General features: G+C 33.7%; 1 protein-coding gene across 9 annotated transcripts in view; it reads left to right on the top strand.

The window, feature by feature from the left end:
• Positions 1–19361, top strand: part of LOC138934353 (pleckstrin homology domain-containing family G member 5) — a 113397-nt gene that overhangs the window by 41399 nt on the left and 52637 nt on the right. For 7 of the 9 annotated variants that reach the window (XM_070297982.1, XM_070297980.1, XM_070297981.1 and 4 more), the window contains 4 exons: positions 577–980; positions 4349–4439; positions 4940–5030; positions 7837–7924. In XM_070297982.1, the coding sequence (XP_070154083.1) occupies positions 577–980; positions 4349–4439; positions 4940–5030; positions 7837–7924 (674 nt within the window). The remainder of the gene's footprint in view (positions 1–576; positions 981–4348; positions 4440–4939; positions 5031–7836; positions 7925–19361) is intronic. The other 2 variants (XM_070297988.1, XM_070297989.1) reach the window with 1 other exon arrangement.

Raw genomic sequence — 19361 nt, 5'->3', positions numbered from 1 at the left:
CAAAATTCTTGATACATGAGAAGTGTCAGCAAAGTCTCTAGAGATATTGCTGATTTCTAACAAACGTCAAAACTGTCAAGAAAGTTATAACTGGCGTTCTTAATATCTGAATCAAATCGATGTAACATCATCCCAAGATGTCATTTTTTATAAAAAAATATTTAAAGTAACTTATCTGAATAATAAATTTAAATATTGTTTTTTTTTTTTAAGGAAGTAATCATAAATTTTGAAATCAAGAATAATAATAAATTCATATATATAACTTCCTTAATTGTGATTAATATTAAAACAGATTATTTTATTCTGATAAGAAAACAATAAAAATTCTGTTATGGTAAATGCCGATGAGCTCCTTTTTTTTTTTTTTTTCAATTCTCATATCAAGTCTTGTATAATAGGCACGTGTGTATATATTATGAGCTATATTGCAACATATATTCTCAACATATAATGCAATTGAAGAGAAATACATAGTTTCGATCGTTTCGAAAAAACCATCGCGGGTATATGTATGAGAGAAAGAGAGAATGAGGCTCTTTTTTATTAATATCGTCTCATCATCCGTCGCAACAGAGTGTCAAAAATCCTCCGGTGTTAAGAGACCGGCATTGAAGGAAAGCACGTGGAAGGATGTTGACAGCTCGAGCGGGAAGCTCGAACGGCGCGCGTCGTTCCGTCGGAAATTCGGCGCGCTGTTAAAAGGGAGCGCCGATTTACCGGCGGTGATAAATCGCGGTCTGCAGCCGATTAGACGCAGCTTGAGCTTCAGCAAAGATCTTCATCGCAGCCACGAGTCTTCGAAGCAGCCCTACAGGACCAGCAGTATGCAGTGGTACAACAGTCTCAGCTCGCTGGCGGAGGACGAGCGCGTCGACGTGGTCGACGTTGATTATAAGAACCCTGACGTCTTTGAACATGATGTCTTCGACGGCAGAATGCAAGTTACCAGGACGCGCAGTTTGATGGAAAAGAATCCTGTAAGGATCTCTCGTTATTTTAGAAAACAAAATCGTAAAGAATATCTGATAAGCTTTGTGAAAAAAATGGCAAAGGTGCTGAAATTGACAATTCGTAGTTGCTCTCTAAAAAGATTGGTCATCCGTAATTTTTTTCTTATTTTAGAAATGATATTTTTTAGTTTTAGGAAATATGAAATGACTAGCAGCTGGGGAGAAGGGGGGAGGGGGGGAAGGGAGGAGGGAAGATATCGTCAAAAATGATAGATAGATAAGATATAAAATAACAAATTAAAATTTGAAAATTCGTATCGAAATCGAAAAATTAAAATTGGAAATTATTCGTTAACACGAAGAAATTTGCGTGAATGCTTTTCATTTGAAAATTCGAAAAATTTCTTTTTTAATTAACATAGATTATTAATTAAGTAATTTACGAACATCGTGTAGTTTCCAAATATTAAGCAAAAGTCTAATCGTATAATTTTTCTCTTCAATATTTATTTATTTTCTTTTCTTTTTCTGTCAATTAATAATGATTAATTCAATCTAATTTAGTCTAATTTAAGACACGATATATTAAAATATAGTAGGTGACAATTTTGACATCGTAATAATATATACTTTGCACATCACGCCGAATCAGAGCATAATTAATAGTTAAATGCGATTCTTATCGTCTTCTAGGAATTTGCGAAAGATATGCTATCTGGACTTGGATGTCATTAAACTGATCCAGAAAGATTAATGAGATTCTATTCGCGTCCTTTATCAGCTGCGAATTTTTTCCTTTCCGTGCCCGCCAGAAGCTTCACTCAATTTACAATTTTTTATTGGACCATAGGTTCTCGTATCTTTGAGAATTGTGCGGCATGGGGAAACTTGGCGAATTTTTCGCTTAATCATTGAATCAGATTTTCCACTTTTAGCGAATCTCAGAGGAAACATTTTGCCGCTGTCACCCTCAATTTTTTATTCACGAGCTTCCATCTCGTAGGAAAAAAAAAAGAGGAAACTTCTATCAGAAACTTTCAGCAAAATTCTATGCCGTACATGAGCGAATCGAAATTATCAGTTTACACCATAATTAAAATGTCAATTCATCCGATGAAGGATTTTCGATATTCACGTGCGAAAATTATCGATTAAATTAATACCGGTCAAAATATAATTATATAATAAAATGAGTGTACGTATTTGAAAAATTAAAATTTAAATAAGTGTTTATTAATTATTTCAATAATTTCTGATTTTGTTTGCATCGTAATATTTGTAATAATTTAATTAATCGAAATAATAATGATAATATTGAAAATTTCTGATTTACATTAGACCATTAGAGATTTAAAGGATTAGAGATTGATGCAGTACTGTGAAATATCTGCAGTAGAGAATACACGGCTTTTGATGCTTGCTGAATTCTAAATTCAGTTATACGAGACTGAGAATCATAACATAAACGAGGATTTCGCGAGAAAGTGCATCCGAGATTTCTGAATTCTAACCGAAGCTATTGTTCTATACATTCTATAGGAATCTAAACATCTGAATCGCGGCTTTATGTAATATCAGATCTGAATCTTGCACGCGAAACTGGTTAAATTAACCATTTAACCCATTTGCATACATATGTACCAGCATCTACAATACATTCAGCACGATACAATCGCAATCTGTGTATATGTTTCATCAATTCTCTTCTGCTCTCTTATTGACAATTTGACTTGCGAATTATCTAACTGCTAGATGATTTCCGAAAATCTAGCAATTATTCGTTGACGAGATAAACTCACTGAATTTACAATCGACGAGAACGTATCTCAAAAATTCCATTAACACGCTGATGTAACAGTGCCATTCGTAAATCTGCAATTTACTTTATTTGATACCACCGTCTAATAAAAAAGCAGTTTTATAATTGCCTTAATCAGTCATTCTTTTTTTTTTTTTTTTTTTTTTTTACATGATCATTTCGCAAACGATTTTTCGTTTTGACAAATCTTTGGTAAATTTATTCATATTCATTGCAATTGCAGCAGATGAATGAACCATAAGTAGTACATTACGATGATATAATTGGCTATTAGCGATACAAGAATAGACATTTATAAGCGAGATGAGAATGTCTCCGACGACAAGATAAATTTTAATTTCTCGCGACTCGTCGCGAAAAGGCAATAATCTTATGTACTTGGCAAGATAGTTGAAGTTACCTTTGCAGTCTCTTTAAATGTCTGGTGCTATTTACAATATGTAGCTAGGTAATAAAAAATTTGCGAACATAATGAGACTTCTACCTCGCTTTCACCTCCCGCGTAAATGCTTCTTGCTCTCGGAAAACTTGGCGGAAAACTCATCCCGTTTGCACGTTGAAAATTAATAGTGAGGATAGCTGTTGAATAACGCCAAAGTTTTATAAAGTTTTTCGCAACTTATATTCTCCTAGATGCTACTTCGGCTTTATGTCCATCTTGCCGCGCGCGCATCATTTATTGCGCATTTATTATTTTTATTATCCATATATACCAAGTGTTTTTTATTAATCCAAAATACGTAAGGCACACATTGCTTTAAATTATAATGACGATTCTCTCTCTCTCTCTCTCTCTCTCTCTCTCTCTCTCTCTCTCTCTCTCTCTCTCTTGTAATAGTTCTTGAAACAATTTTTTTTAAATTTATATTTACTACATACGAATATACGGAAATCCACATTTATAATTATTCTTTTTTTTGTTATCTCTTTCTTTCTGTTATAAATGCAAAATAAAAAACTTTTAGAAAAAGAAAAAAACACTATCGTAGAAATAATTCTTTAGAAAAAGGTTACAGATTTTGCAGTTACAATATTTTGATAGAAAAGTGATGAAAAACAAATAAATATACATATATCGCGCAAAAATACAAGGAGCATAATACATTTATCTCTTTTCGTTTATCTTCGGCTATTTATTTTTTATATTTGCATTAGAAATGCTAAAGAAGACGATTTGTATCTGTGCTAAATGTTTATTATACAAAAACCTGACCGATCTCTCGGTAGAGATAGACTTTGAATAAAAAGCAAAAAAAAAGCTTCCGATTCGACCGTACTAGATCCCCTTCTTTCTAACAGGACGCAAATCTCAATCCTGGCACTGGAAAAGGACAAGATGGAAAAGCTCCGAGTATCGTATGAGAATCCCCTTTATCGAAATTAGAAAAAGCTCGCGCGCGATGACTCTTCGTAACTTGCTCTTTTTCTACGATTGTCTTTTTCTCTTTTCGTTACTGGTGGGAAATCGTTTATCAATTAGTGTCAGAGATGCGAGTTTACACGACTTTCTCCGAATTGGTATACGACACGAGTTTTGAAATGGGATTCATAAAATATCTTTATTTTCATTTTGCAGGCAACGAATCTTAGACGAAGAGTGAATACTCTCTCGCATCCGGCGGCACCTCCTTATGGACGATACAGCGATTATTACCACTCCAGTATAGGTGAATATACAACCGTTTATTATTAATTACATGACGGTTACATAATTACTTACATAAAATACGAAACGATTAGTTTAAAGAAAATTAAGTGAACAAAATATTATAACTCGATATTTTCCTTTTTCTTCATATAATTTTTTTATATCTTTCAACATTATGTATAAATTATGCTTTTTTTTTTTTAATTTTCCGTTATGACATAATTTTAACCCTCCACTTCTATCATTTCTCTAAGTTTAGGATTAATTATCCGTTTAATTCTCATAAAGTAATTTATTGTCACAAAGTTTGTTATGCGACAGAGAACGCGCGACGAAATTTTACCTAGTTTTTATGAGGATATAAGAGTCAAGTCGGCCTGGCTAACTTAATTTTTCTGTATCCCTGGATTATATCCTTCTCTTCTCTCGGACAAGATTAAGCTTTATTCTACGGCGAAATTCATATAAGCACTTCTCGTCAACATGCCCATTTGAGGAAGCTTTTTCGTCACGTTTCAGATCTAACTAATCCACCATACGAAGCGAGTAGTCTTCCGGCTCTGAGTCGCGCTGTCATTGACGTAGACGACATCGAAACGAGACTGTTGCTGTAAGTATAAGTGATTTATTTCATTTACTTATTTGTATCATCAATTATTTTTATACTTAAATCCTGTACTTGCGACGTCTATAATAATTCAATTATTATATTAAATACCTTCCTATATTTGAATAATCTTTTAGTTGAACATTTGAAAGCTGCAAAATTTATAAAGACTGTAAATTATTAATGAGAGATTTCGCATGTTGTCCTATAATTCTCGAATTTAATACTCCTCGTCTGACTGTCAAAAATATATACATTATAAAATTATCTCATCTCCGTTGAAAATCTTAAAGGTCAACTGTTGGCATATCAATCATCGTTCGTTTTTCTCCTATTCTCTATAATTGCTTTGTAATTGCTTGTAATACGAATTTAGGTAATTAGAAAGGGAGAAAAAGATAAAAACAAAGGAACGATTGCTCGTGTTATTCATTTTTAACAGATTCGTAGCGGATCCGGAAAACGATCATAAAATGTCGTCCATTCGCTTCCGTACGAATATTCGTGTGGCGATACTGGGTTCATTGGCAGGATAATAAATTACAGTTGAAAAGAATGAGAGACAAGAAGACGGAAAGAGGTCAATAAACCGCCACCTGCGATAAATCACTACATTGGTCAAAGAATTGCGATGGACTCGAAAGTAATAGCGAGAACGAAAAAAAGGGCAAAAAAATTCTCTTTGCTTTATTCTCGTCGTAATGCTCGAAATATTCGAATTACACGAATATTTTAGATTATTTCTTAAATTTTCATACTTTCTCTTTAAGCTGTCGGGTTTTTTTTTTTTTTTTTTTTAGAAACGCGTTGTCCGAGCAAAATGAATAGCTTCTCTGGAGAAGCAACTGCACGTGTAATGGTACCGAAAGTTACGAGATGGTCGCGATAAATCAAGTTCTCTCGCTACAGCAATATTTATGTATTTTGTTTTCGTAAAATAAAAGCCTAAATTGCGCGAAACATTGTTGTATATGCTTGCCATGAGAACGTGCTACTCTTCAAGATTCTATCGTTTTAAGTCTTGTGCCTGAAGTGGGACAGAGTGTAATTCGAGAATAGAAAACAAAAAACATCATAAATTTAAATAATATATGATACGTTTATCTTACAATAAATGATAAATTTATTCAAATTTCTACTGGTAGTAACTAATTGCACTTTATTTTGTATATTTAACTTTTGAAAATATTGGCACATTTATTCAATATATATCTGTGATTGTTAAATAAATGTCACCGTGGTAAAATAAACATCTTCTAATATTAAAGTCATGAAGATTCGTGAGATCGCGTCAATGTGAATCTTTTTGTCGTAATTATTAAATTTTTGCTATAATCTCGTTTCCTGACTTTTGAGAACAAGCAAGGGAAGACGGAACAATTTTGAGGGGCGGAGTCGAAGCTCATCGGTATTCCTCCCCAATTTTCCAGTCGATGCATCACTTCGATTCTCGGTCATTATTCTTTGATATTCCACATCAGTGCTCCACCGGTACACTCGTATTTTGTACCTTTTTCTGACATTTATTGTCAATAAAATTTGAAAAAATACATCCTATGACAATAGCGATGTAGAAAATCAATACTCGTCGATCAACTTGATTAATCATAGCAGACAAACTTTAATTTCTTGTTATCACGAAATTAATTTCATAAATACAACAATAATTGAATTGTATTATGACTTGAAAAAATTGAGAACACTCATATTAAATAAAACAATTTTCTCTTATCAGAAATAATATCGTTGGTTTTCTAAAAATTATATTAGTCATTCAATTTTTTTTTTTTTTTTTTTTTTTTTTTTTTTTTTTATGAAATTATCGTCTGCGTGACGATTTTTTACTTAACCGCAAAGAATAGAAAAGAAAAAAATTATTGTGTAATGAATAGCGTACTTTTTTAAACATTGAGTGTAAAGAAACGTGCTGAATCGCTGTCGGTACGATTTGCTTTTTCTTACCAGTGTCTTACGCATTGGCGAGCATATTGAAAACGTGAAACATCATGATTGACATTTCTATTCCATTCTTTTCCTCTTAGATCTTCCCAGATCCCGGGCTTAACGCCTTTCCGTAAAAAAAATGAAAGCAAAACCGTAGTAGGAAGAGTAAATGTGGAAGTGAGAGATTCCGTCGCAAAGTTTTCACGAATGAAACATTTCCTCGCATCGTTTTATCTCGAGCTCGTTGTTATTATGATTCCTAGATGTAATGCCTTCTTTTGTGAAAAAAATTCGGTCGCATCAAGTACTATGAACTAAAGAATGTGTACAAGGATCGAATTAAGTGGCGATATTGTCGACGATAATATTGCGTTGTGACAAAACTACTCGGCTTTTCTGGCAAATATGAAAATCTGAAAAGTATTTAGATATTGCATGCTTCCATGTAATATTACAGCATTGAAAAATATCTGTAAAGGACGGAGGTAATTTTTCGACAAAGGAATAAAATGAAACGATAGAATCACAATTCGACTTTTCGACAGCGATTCATTTCAAGTCACACATTTTCATCTATTTAAATATAACTGAAATGATATATTTTGTGAAAATTTTTACGTTTTCTTGATTTCGTTGAAAATTCAGGCGTAAAGATGTCATTGTTTGCGTCTTGACAAATATTAAAAAAAAATAAAGTAAAACATGAAAATTAAATGTAACTCTGTTTCATTTAGAAAGAGAGAGAGGCATTGAAAATATATCGATGCAATTTGTCGCGAGAAACATTCTTACTTCTTTTAATTTGTCACTAGATTTTTAGGAAAATTTATTTAATTAATTCAATATATTTTTGGTTTCATGAAAGAGAGCAACAGATCACGAACGAACGAGAAAACTTGAGATCCAGCGTTCGAAAGTTATCTCCTCTGGGAAATTTCATCAAGCAACATTTGGTGAGTCCTTTTTTTATTTTCTTCGTTAAATTAATTATTCTTCGTACGGATATGCTATCTTTTTTATTCTGAGCAGATGATCCGTATAATAATCCCAGGCGTAATATAATTGAATCAATATTCCCGCTAGTACTACCGGGTGTCGGAAAAATCTTGATAAAAAAAAAAAAATTCGTCAGCTGTGCTTATAGAAAGATCAACTTGCATACATTTATTAAATGTCATCATTAAATGTCATCATTAAATTCACCGAAAGAGAAACAAACCCAAACGGATATAATTTCCAAGATCGAATTAATATACGTACACTATACAATATGCAAATACCGTGTAATATAAACGATCGTTTTTCTTTTTTTTTTTTTTTTTTTGCGAAATGTAAATTAAATTTACGTACATATATAGTATTTATATTTAGTCCACTTGCATACGCACATGCATACGGATCATCTTCTTATTGTTTTTAAATAATATCAAGAAACTTATTTATTTGTATATTCTTCATAAAGAATAATTATCGCGGTATTTTTCTTTATATATTTTTATTAAGAAAAATTTGCTTTGGAAACGATAAATAAAATTAGTTATTATTTAAAAACATTCCATGCAAACATCGTGCAATTTTTTATATTTAATTATCAAGACTCACTACTATTTAATATGAGAATATACTGTATACTGTATACGATTTTAATTGAGAATAATATTAATCTTAATTAAATCATCATCACGTTCGCAGTTCGAATATTGGGATAAACGATCTATTGAAATAATTACAAAAGTCAACCTACAAACCGATAACTAAAAGTCAACCAATTCGTAATTTCGTCTCCCTCGTATTTATACGAAATCCGATCTCGCTCGCGAATCGGACAAGATATCTAGAAACACATAGTCAAGTTGGTATCCGAGAGATAAAGGGAAGATTTCGGTGCTTTGGACTCGGAGCGATAGACGAGTGCCGGGAGATTTACTACCAGCTGGTGAGAAGAAGGGTGAGAAAGAGAAGATGGAATGGACTGCTGCGAAATAAGAATAAAAGTCGCGCAATTCTACAGTAGCGGATCTAAACGGTTACTCAAGTTGTTTTATAAATTTATTTTTATAAAATTAAATTTTTTTATTATATTATATTATATATATATTCAGACTATATATTTATTTTTATATTATTAATTATAACTTGTTATATTTGTATCGTTGGAGCGCATTCCATAAATCTGATATCTTTCTTCGAGTCATACGTAGGTTTAAAGATTCTAACTGTATAGTTCCGCTTAGGGCTCCTGATGCCCTAAATCCGCCACTGCATCTCCCCCGAAGCCATCTTTCGTTTCTTCGTGCCGATGCCGGTTCGTTTTTTCTCATCCCATAATAGAAGTGTCGTCCGAAAATGTTTTCTATCTGCTTCCAGAGCACTGCAATCGGGCTTCTCTTTCTATGATTTTTATCGATCCATTAACTTCGCTATTCATCATTGTAGCTTCCTTCTTTTTTTGTGTTAACACATTGCCGCTGCGCATACGCCTTGCTTAAATTATTATACTTTGATAGAATTTGCTATTTTAGCTGTTAAAACAAAATTTTAAAAAGATACGATAAGAAACGACAGATATTTACAATGAGAATTTCCCGTAAATATTTTTTTATCTAAATCTAATATATTTGAAAAAAATCGAGAGAAAAATATTAAATGATTTTTTCGATCAATGATTCTCGGATATAGTGTTTTGTACTTTGATCCGCTTTTAAAACAAAATCTTTACTTAATCCTAAATAAAGTTCTTAGAATGCAGAATCTTTCGCGACGAAATAAGAGAAAGGGGATGAAATAAGAGAAAAGTATACAAAATGATTGATGGAGAGAGAAAAATGACGATCAGGGAAAAATAGCACATGAAACGGTGAAGAAGGTCACTCCGGCTGTTGCGTCAATTTCTCGCGGCGGATTATGCATCGACCGTAACTACTGCGTGTCGATAATGGCTGTTGGGCCGACCGCAACTAGCTCGTCCGATCCAAATACGATCGCTACTACTGAACCGATCGACCAAACTCGTGCCCGCGATCGGTCTTCCCGGTCGATAGATTAAAGCAAATCACTGTGGGCGGTGCAGGAAGGAAAGGACGATTTATCGTCGATCGCAACTTTTATCGTATCTTCTAATTCCGTCCAATAGCAGCATAAATTCGAGCGTCTTAACGTCTCGTTTTCTGCCCTTTTTTTTTTTTTCCCCGTTACTTATGCGAACGATTTTCTATAGCGATGTATCTCTTATTGTACGATCGCGGGTTAAGGAAACACAGGTAAACCACGATTGCTATATGGTATTACTGCGTTACAGTTATCGCGGAAGACGTTAAGAACGCGCTAGATTCCGAATGTGCTACGAATGCAGCGAAAGGACGCAATTCGCATACATATGTGTCTCTTTTACCAATATTAACGCGCATAAACGTTTGCTGAATTGTGCTTGCGTAACGCCGAGTCGTAACCGTTGTTCTTATACTGTTATAGCGAATGATGTTACATTTCCAGTCTCTTGACTTTCCTCAGACTAAAGTAATTATTGCTCCATTTCGAGCACTCGCTGTCTAAGCTGAAAAGCGAAGGCAGCGACAGAAATAGACCTTTACAGAGAACATTTGCAATACGTGCTTTCTTGCTAGAATCCATTTATTGTATATTATAAAAGACGAATAGCGAAATCAGATCTGCTTATTTCATAGAAGTCTCCACTTGTCAGGGAAAGGTAGTGTTATTCAGTAATGAGACATAATATATCAAGGAATATGTTTATTCGATATTACACTTGTATTTCTATATAGATTCGAAACAAATTGCTCTTTAATTTAAAACAAATATTTTAATATTTTTAAAATGATAATTATAATTATTGAGAAATAATGGGATGATATTTGGGGTGATTATAGTAAGTATAGAAAAAATTTATACATTAAGTTATCATAGTAAATTACATTTTAGAGACTCCGACAAAAATATCATTTATATTTTTGCATTTATTTTAAAGAAATTATTTAATATATTTTTATTTTATGGCTTAATTTTATGGCTTATTTATGGCTAATCATGCAAAGATATCTATCAGTAGCTGAAGAAAATTATTTACCGTTATATCTTCCTGACAGTTGTACACATTGCGCAAGTGCTCGCAACATTATTTTCACAATTATCTCGACGAAGTGACAGATGTCCGATTGGCTGTCACTGCGAGCTTTGTCATTCTTCACGCGGACGCAATAATCTGAAGACATTCACGTTGTGCTAAAATCAAATCGTAGGCGAGCCCACGCGAGAATGTCTATGTAAGGCATGCAGTTTTGCAATGCTTTTCTCGATAAATGCACGAAACCTTGGAAAGATCCGCGATTGCGATAGAAGATGAAAATAAATAATTCAAAAATCGATGAAAATTTTGAACAATTATTTCGATGAAAATATTAATTTGAAAAATCTCTATAATATGAAACATTCAAAATACACTCCAATAAGAGATTGCAAGACTTGAAATATTAATTTTGCGCTTTAGAATGAATTCAAATCACTGATTTTTGTGTGAGGGAAGCGGCATAAAATTTATGATTATCGGCACGTCTGCGAACTTACTCCGTGCAACTCTGTCCTTTCATCCGCTCACAAAGAAATATTGCATTTATAAATTATATTCGAGTCGGCTGTTTGGGATTCAGAAGATTCCTTTTTTCAAAAGACGAAAGCATGGAATTATCGCAGTTTATTACCTCACGTCAATTATTATAATTAAATTTAATTATTCTAATTAAATTCTCATTGCATAAAAGAAATTTATAATAATGTATAAAAGAAATTGTCTGTTTTATTAACGAAAACCTAACGCATTTAACGAAACAATATTACTCCCGCGAGAGCGTAAGAGCGCAGAATCCGTGATTCTAGTCTTCTTTTTAAGATAGGAAAAATACGAGGATTACGGAAAATATGCAAAATCGATGAGAAGGGGGGTATGTGAATCAGGATTTCGTTTTAAGCGCTAACCTGATTATAAGATTAAATCAATCTTCGAGCGCACAATTTCATAAGTATTAATTTGGTCGAAATAATTGCTGTGGACGACCAAAACTTTTGCAAAACTTTCCGGTACTTTTATTTATTAGAGAAAAGACCACATTTTATGGAGAATTCAATCCGCGCAGTTACATGCAGCTCTCGAATCAAATTGCCGTTCAAGAAAGATTGAATATAATTGCGTTTCGCGTTTTGCGTCTCACTACCAACATGTACCTGACGATGCTCGCAATAAAGATAAATATATATTTTCCGCGAAATTGTTATGGTTGAGTAGATGAATCAAACGTGATTTATCGAGATGCAAAAGAATAAAAATTTCAAAATGTATCACGTTACGTTTGTTCATATCTTTAATATAAAATATCGATACGCTATCGTTTGCCGTCCGTGTTTTTTACTCGTTATATAAGCATATATTTTGATTCTATTTTTTATCTTCCACACACACACACACACACACGTGTGTAAGCTTCGCATTTTCATGTTTTACACATTGGGGAAAAAGAAGAATTGTTACATGAATTTACATAAGATTACTCAAAATTATTAATTATGTATATCTTAATACTTAATGTATATCTTTAATATTGCCTATCTATATATGAGAAGAAATCAATTTACATTTTCATCAATTTATTTATAGAATTTTAATTAAATTTGAAAGCTTTGTGTTGGTAATGAAATAAAATTTATACTGTAATAAAATAAGAGGAATCAACCATTCAAAACTGTGTATTGTAACTTGAAAAATATCGCGGTATTACATTTGTTTCATCGAGATAATTATTCCGATTGAGCTTATTCCCTTGATCTATTTCGCAAAAACTGCCATTAAAACCCCATCGCTGCTGTATTATCGTACTTGTCAAGCACAGACAAAGGATTATAACGTCCTCCGACACATATACGTTTGAAGCGTAGCCAGCATGGTAACGAGAATGGATTATACGGATCGGATAAGAGCAATACTGGTCGATGTTAACCAAAGCCACTGACGATGCTTTGATGTAAAACTGAGATAGTGAGAGAAACACCGAATTGAATGATGGGGGTTTAATATTACATTTCTACCAAACGTCAACGTTTTCCTCCAATTCCTCTACAAACGGTTTTATTTCATGTAATGCAGAAAGCAGTGCAATTTATGATAATTTATGATATTTTTCGTATGAAAGAGTCTTTGACGAGTATTAATTTCTTTAAGCCACATTATACACACACACACACACACACATATACACAGATATTCTCTCAAACGACATACGAATCAAACGTGCTATTTCGATACCATCGTGTGATTTGATTGCTCGTATACGTTAAAGTAATAAAATGTTCTCTTCGAGAAACTCCGCCATGTGCGATAAATATTTGTTTATATCGTAAATATGCAAATGACACGCACAACTGGATTGCAATAAAAAACGATACGAAACTGAAAAATTCTTTATTTCAAAATATGGTAAATAGATTGTTGGAACGACGTTACGCGCTATGAACTGCAATAAAAATTGGTAGATATTTTAACGCAAAATAAATTTTTCAACATGATTTAGTATAAATTTAAAAAGCAAATTTTCATAAGCTTTATTTATGAATTCAATTGACAAACTAAGCATATACGCACACTTTACGAAATATAATCAAGCAACGATACAAAAATATTGCAAGAGCTAGAAATTTTGGTAAAAAGATCGAAACATTGTCGTTTCGCTCGCCATTAGATCAAACTGGGTAAAGAGGCTCGTTTCGATTTACAATCACTAGATCTTAGAAGTGAAGAGTAGGACGATCGCGGATGGCGCGTTGTCCTTGGCGGGTGGTAGCTTACTCGCTCGAACGAGAAAGGGGTGGTTTTCCAGCGGCGCTCGCGCATCCCCTCGTCGCGAAACCGACCGGCCGGCGGGGTAGGTGGCTGCGTTCGAAATATCGGCCGAGGAGAGCCGCGCTCTCTCCTCGGATTCTCCCTTCAGTACGACGCGCGACCTAACGCCGGCAGGACCGACGCCGCCCTCGCCCCCGTGTGAAGCTAAACGAGACCCGCGGAGCAATCGCGAGACTGGAAGAAAGGAATCGGAGGGATCGAAGATCGTCGCGGGATACAAACTGGATGGTCGTCGAGCGAGTCGATGTAAAATCGAGAAAAGATCAAATTCGAGCGAAGGGCATTTCTTTGAAAAGACCGATTTAGTTAGAAAAGAGAGATAGAGAGAGAGAGAGAAAAGGATCGGCAAAAAGAAGAGAGATTTAACCAAAGGAGGAAATTAATACAGACGATATTTCCGATGGAAATGATCGGGCAGCCTATTTAGTCGCTCTCGATTTATAAAATGTGACAGAGTAATCTTATTAAATATAGGGTGGTGCACTGAACACACGATTGTGAAAATCGAATCGATCGCGTAGAAAGAAGGCTAACGGAAAATAACAATAAGAGTATAATTGCACAAAGCGAATTGTAAGAATGAGAGTTGAATGAGAGAATGTAAACATATTATCAGAAACGAGTTTTGAAAAAAGAGTTTAATTGCGAGAAAAAAATCTACAGGACAAAACAAACGTTCCACCACTGCCAGAATGTCATCGTCGACGAAAATCAAAGGTAATATCTCGTTTATGTTTGTGCGAGCGCGCCTGATTCACGATATCGAAAATCGAGTCTGTTATTTTTAGCAGAGAAAATATTGAGTAACATTAGTGATTAATGTTTATTGGAAAATGATCGAGCAACGATAAAAGAATATTACATTATTTATCATATATATCGCGAGAGACACATTGTAAAAGTTCTTAATTGATAAAACACATTTTATAGATGGAATAGAGGAAAAAACATTCAAATATATATATATATATATAAATAAATAATAACAAATAAATAAATATATATGTCCAATTTTAGTTTTACAAACGATACATTGTTTTTACAATTTTGGCAGAAACTCTCCAGTAACTCTCTATCCACGAGTATAAAATATTAATATTTAAATACTCGTATAAATATTTGCCTATATATACTTAATATTTTTAATAACTCAGTGCTTTTATAAATTTTTACAGTCAATATGTTTCATAAATGTTTTGCATTTCACGATGAATATTCGCATTCTCATTTATAGCAAATATTTATTATGATTATGAATATTCTGTAGTCGTCAAGTTATCAACAAATTTACTGAACCAGTAAAAATTATAAGCTATTAGTATCTTAAATATTTAGTACCAATGTTCTTTAAATATACCAATGTTATTTATATTAGAGATGTTAAAAATAATGGGCAAAAGTTTGATGAAAATTTTATTAGTACGAATAGCGATTGTTTAACGAAAATCTGATGGAGAGAAAGAGAGACACATTTCTTACAAATTTACACATACATTTACGATACGATTATTTATTATATGTATACTGATAATTTATTCAAAGTACTAACGAGAAATATAAAGGAGGGATTATATAGTGACAAAAAAATATATATTTTCTCTCTCTCTCTCTCTCTCTCTCTCTCTCTCTCTCTCTCTTTAAATATATAAATACATAAATCTATTAAATTTACGGAAGCAAAAGTTTAATCTATGCTTTTAATACGTCGGGCAGAGAAACGGAGCAAAAAAGTAAGAAAATATGTTTAATATTATTTTTCATGACGGTTAGTATTTTGCCGTGTATGATATAATATAATTTACTTTTTATCCCGTAATAGCCGTAGAGAAAATATTTCCAGAACATAACATTCAACTGGCATCCACATGCACGATTGCAAATGCTTTATTTTCGATTTGTCCGCCATAAGGTTTAAATCGATATAGCTTACAGCAACAATAACTAAATCATTTGCGCGGATTGTAAGCGGATATTTTGCTGATGTTGCGAATATAGAGCACAATTCGAGATCCTGTCTGTTGTAATGTTGTAAACGAAGTTTGCATTTTTCGGAGAAACATCGTGTAGAAATAATATATATACGCGAATGTTGGAATAATTCTGTAAACGCCGTACGAGCATTATATTATCGGATTATCTTTTAAAAACGGAGTGAGGCAATTTTCTCAAATATAATTTATTTATCTCTCTGAAAATATTACATTTTGAAATATATAATTATACATATATATATATATATATATATATATATATATTGATATATAAAAAACATCATATATGTAACACGATTTTTATACATATCTAACATTTACGACAGACAAACCTGTCGACAAGTAGAAAAAGATTGCGTAGGGCAAGACTGTTGCATAAATTAAGAGTTTCTGTAGTAGCAAAATGCGCCGTCGTTCGTTTCGATCGAATTCGCTATCGATCTCCTCGCCGTTTGCCTCGCTAAAGTCGTCAGTCGTTAAACACGCGGACTGTATTCGCATATATCTCGAATCAGCTTGGTACCGCTTGGCAAACTGGCGCATGCTGTACATATGTAGCTTGACTATCAATTTCGCGGCGATTTGCGCGACACGCGGAGCTGTATTTTGCGATGGCGACGCTTCACGAGACCGCACAGCTGACGACACAATCGATAATTACGAGATACAATCTTCGAACGATCTACATGTATTTCCCTCTCTCTCTCTCTCTCTCTCTCTCTCTCTCTCTCTCTCGCGGAAGATGAAAAATCGCCTCGCGGCTCGTAGTTTCCATCTCGCTGGAAACTATCGGCATTTTCGATGATTCTTTCTGCTTGGAAAATTGAAGGTAGTACATCCTTTGTATATGGATAGAATGCGGAACAATCGCGCTGGAAAGGAAATAATTCTACAGTTACCATCGCTAAGGAATCCAATATTATTGTAACGAGGTGTTGCGTGTCAAACGTCTGTTGATATGCGAGGGGCTATTTCTAATAACGTATTGAAATAATATGATTCGAAGGCTTTTATAATATACGAAATTGTTGTATTTTAAGCGTAATACATAAATGTTTCATTACTTTAATTTCAGTATTTCCAATTTCAACGTACGTATTGTAGGAAAGTATCATTTATTTGACACTTTCGAGTAATGAGAAGACTTCTCCTTGTTTACGCAAAACTTGCATCTACAGTAAAGAGTTGAGTTAGAGAACTTTTCTCAAATTGCGTATATTTGAATGGGGAAAACAATGCAAACGCAAGATAAAAATATCATACGAATATTAAATGCGTGGGCCTCGGCACAATGCGTGCGTACGTGAAAATTTTCAGAGCGGTGCATCTGAAATAATACGCTGAATGCGACATTCGCGTATATTGGCGAGAGACGGCGCGCTGCATTCTTGCACGGCGGCCGATATTGAATGTTTTGCTTTATTGAAAACTGATTTATACCGCTCTGAGGTCCAGGCACTCAATCCCATAGTCCCATAGTGTCTCTCTATCACCCACCGGCGCCGCATTCAATGTGGTCATTGCGTAGACCGCAATTTCGATTCTCTCTGTCGCTCTATGACGTGATTTCACTTGTCGTGTGTCACGATGCGACGTACGTACGGAGTAGCGATTTTCATGGATCGGTGCTAGATTGCTATTATTTTCGGAAGAGATCACAATCGCCACAAACGCCATGAATTTTACAGTCGAGCATATATCAGCGCGTGTAAAGTTGCTCTAACTTTCGGTTAAAGTTCCATCACATTTTTATACATTAATCTTTCGCAATGATTTACGCTCTATTCTGTTTTAATTCCAATATTATTAATAATTTAATATATGTTATTTTAATAACAATATTTTTTTCACATCTTTAATATCTTTCTTTCAACAATATTCTATTTGAACGGATTCGTAGCTAGCGAAATAAATATATTGACAAATAATATTTGCACGACTCGACAGACAATCGAGCAAAGCTCGTTTAAAATTATGTATCTATCTGGGGATATTTTTTCATTTTTCCGCGCATTCCGTGTTACTCGAAGCCAAAGATTCAATAGCGTTCAATTTCGTGTTCCTGCAAAAGAGTCGCGAATATCTGCGCTTGCAATAAGGTTAACAAATACCCTCGCATTTACATATATGCGATCTCGCGCATATATGGCGAACACGATTTCATATATAAGGGGTATTATTTGCACGTTAACGGAATTAGCATCCCTTATGCGAAACGACGCCACCATATGCTCGCGTAATTCCCGCGCGTAATGACTCATTCAACGCGTCAAGGCGTGTCCGTGTGCGATAGATCGTGCAATTTTACATTTAGCTGTGTCGTATCGATTCGAAACGATAGGCAAAAAAATATTTCTACTATCGTAGAAAATATCAAATTTCATAGAATATATTTATGTTTACGTGTGTATAATTTAATGCACATTGAAATATGCGCCTCAAAATATATACATTATTTTGAGGAAAGTATCCCAGACATACGATATTATGAAACTGATATTTTTCTGATTTTAAAACATGCATACTTTGAAAAAAATATTACAGTTCAAAAACTTATCGCACGCGTCGAGTAAAGTTTTATTTTTCATATTGCAATATTATTTTTTGGAAAAAAAAAAAGAACACGATAAAATTAATAGCTTTCTTTTACGGAAACGTTAAATATATATTTCGATTATTACCCCTCTCCACTCGAATGTGTATTATCTCGTCAATGTGTCGTCGTAAAATATAAAATTGTTACAAGTTTTCAAACTTAGTTAGATTTAAAGCGCGAATTGATAGACACAAGCTTATTTTTCGCCAAGTTTCGAAGAAGGCGCGCGAAAAATATATAACGTACACTCTCATACGAGAAGCCTCGAACTTTAATGTACGCTAGATTTAATCACCAATCGAAGCGAAATGGCAAAAAACAGCCCATCGTTTCTCCGAAACAGAATTGATGGCGCAAAAGTCTCGAAAGCTCGCGCGCGAATTTTCCGAGGGAACAAGTTTGTCGAAAGTCTTTCGTTGTCCGCGTTTAAATTGCGTATCCATTTTATATAAACTTCCGTCTACTTACCCACATAAATTGTTCCAAGATTTTTATCTACGATGGTATTACAAATGACGGCAAGGCTAGGCAATCAAAATAGTAGTTCAATAGACAAATATTGTACATGGTTTTTCATTATCGATGTCACATACACACCCGGACCCGTTATCGTTTGACTTTTAGACCACACAAACAAGGTCCGAGTAATGGATCGTTTTCTTTAAAGCACTCGTTTTTATAGAATAATTTTTGCACACAAGTAAAATTTACTGTAAAAATTAAAAATTGAATTCCGATCAATAATAAACATAATTCCACGAATATTAATAATTTAGATAAACTTATTTATTTGCGAGTTGAGGAATTAATTCAAATTTGTTATTTATTTACATCACATACATACAGAGCTTAGTCTTTTTATATTATCGGCATTTCGATAACAAGACTACAAAAATATG

The sequence above is a fragment of the Polyergus mexicanus genome, unplaced genomic scaffold (genome assembly GCF_030449975.1).
Source record: "Polyergus mexicanus isolate NDT 795.1 unplaced genomic scaffold, iyPolMexi1.0 SCAF_6, whole genome shotgun sequence".
Taxonomy (NCBI): Eukaryota; Metazoa; Arthropoda; class Insecta; order Hymenoptera; family Formicidae; genus Polyergus; species Polyergus mexicanus.
Note: the sequence above shows the minus strand (reverse complement) of the source record. Positions and strands in the feature narration are given on the sequence as shown.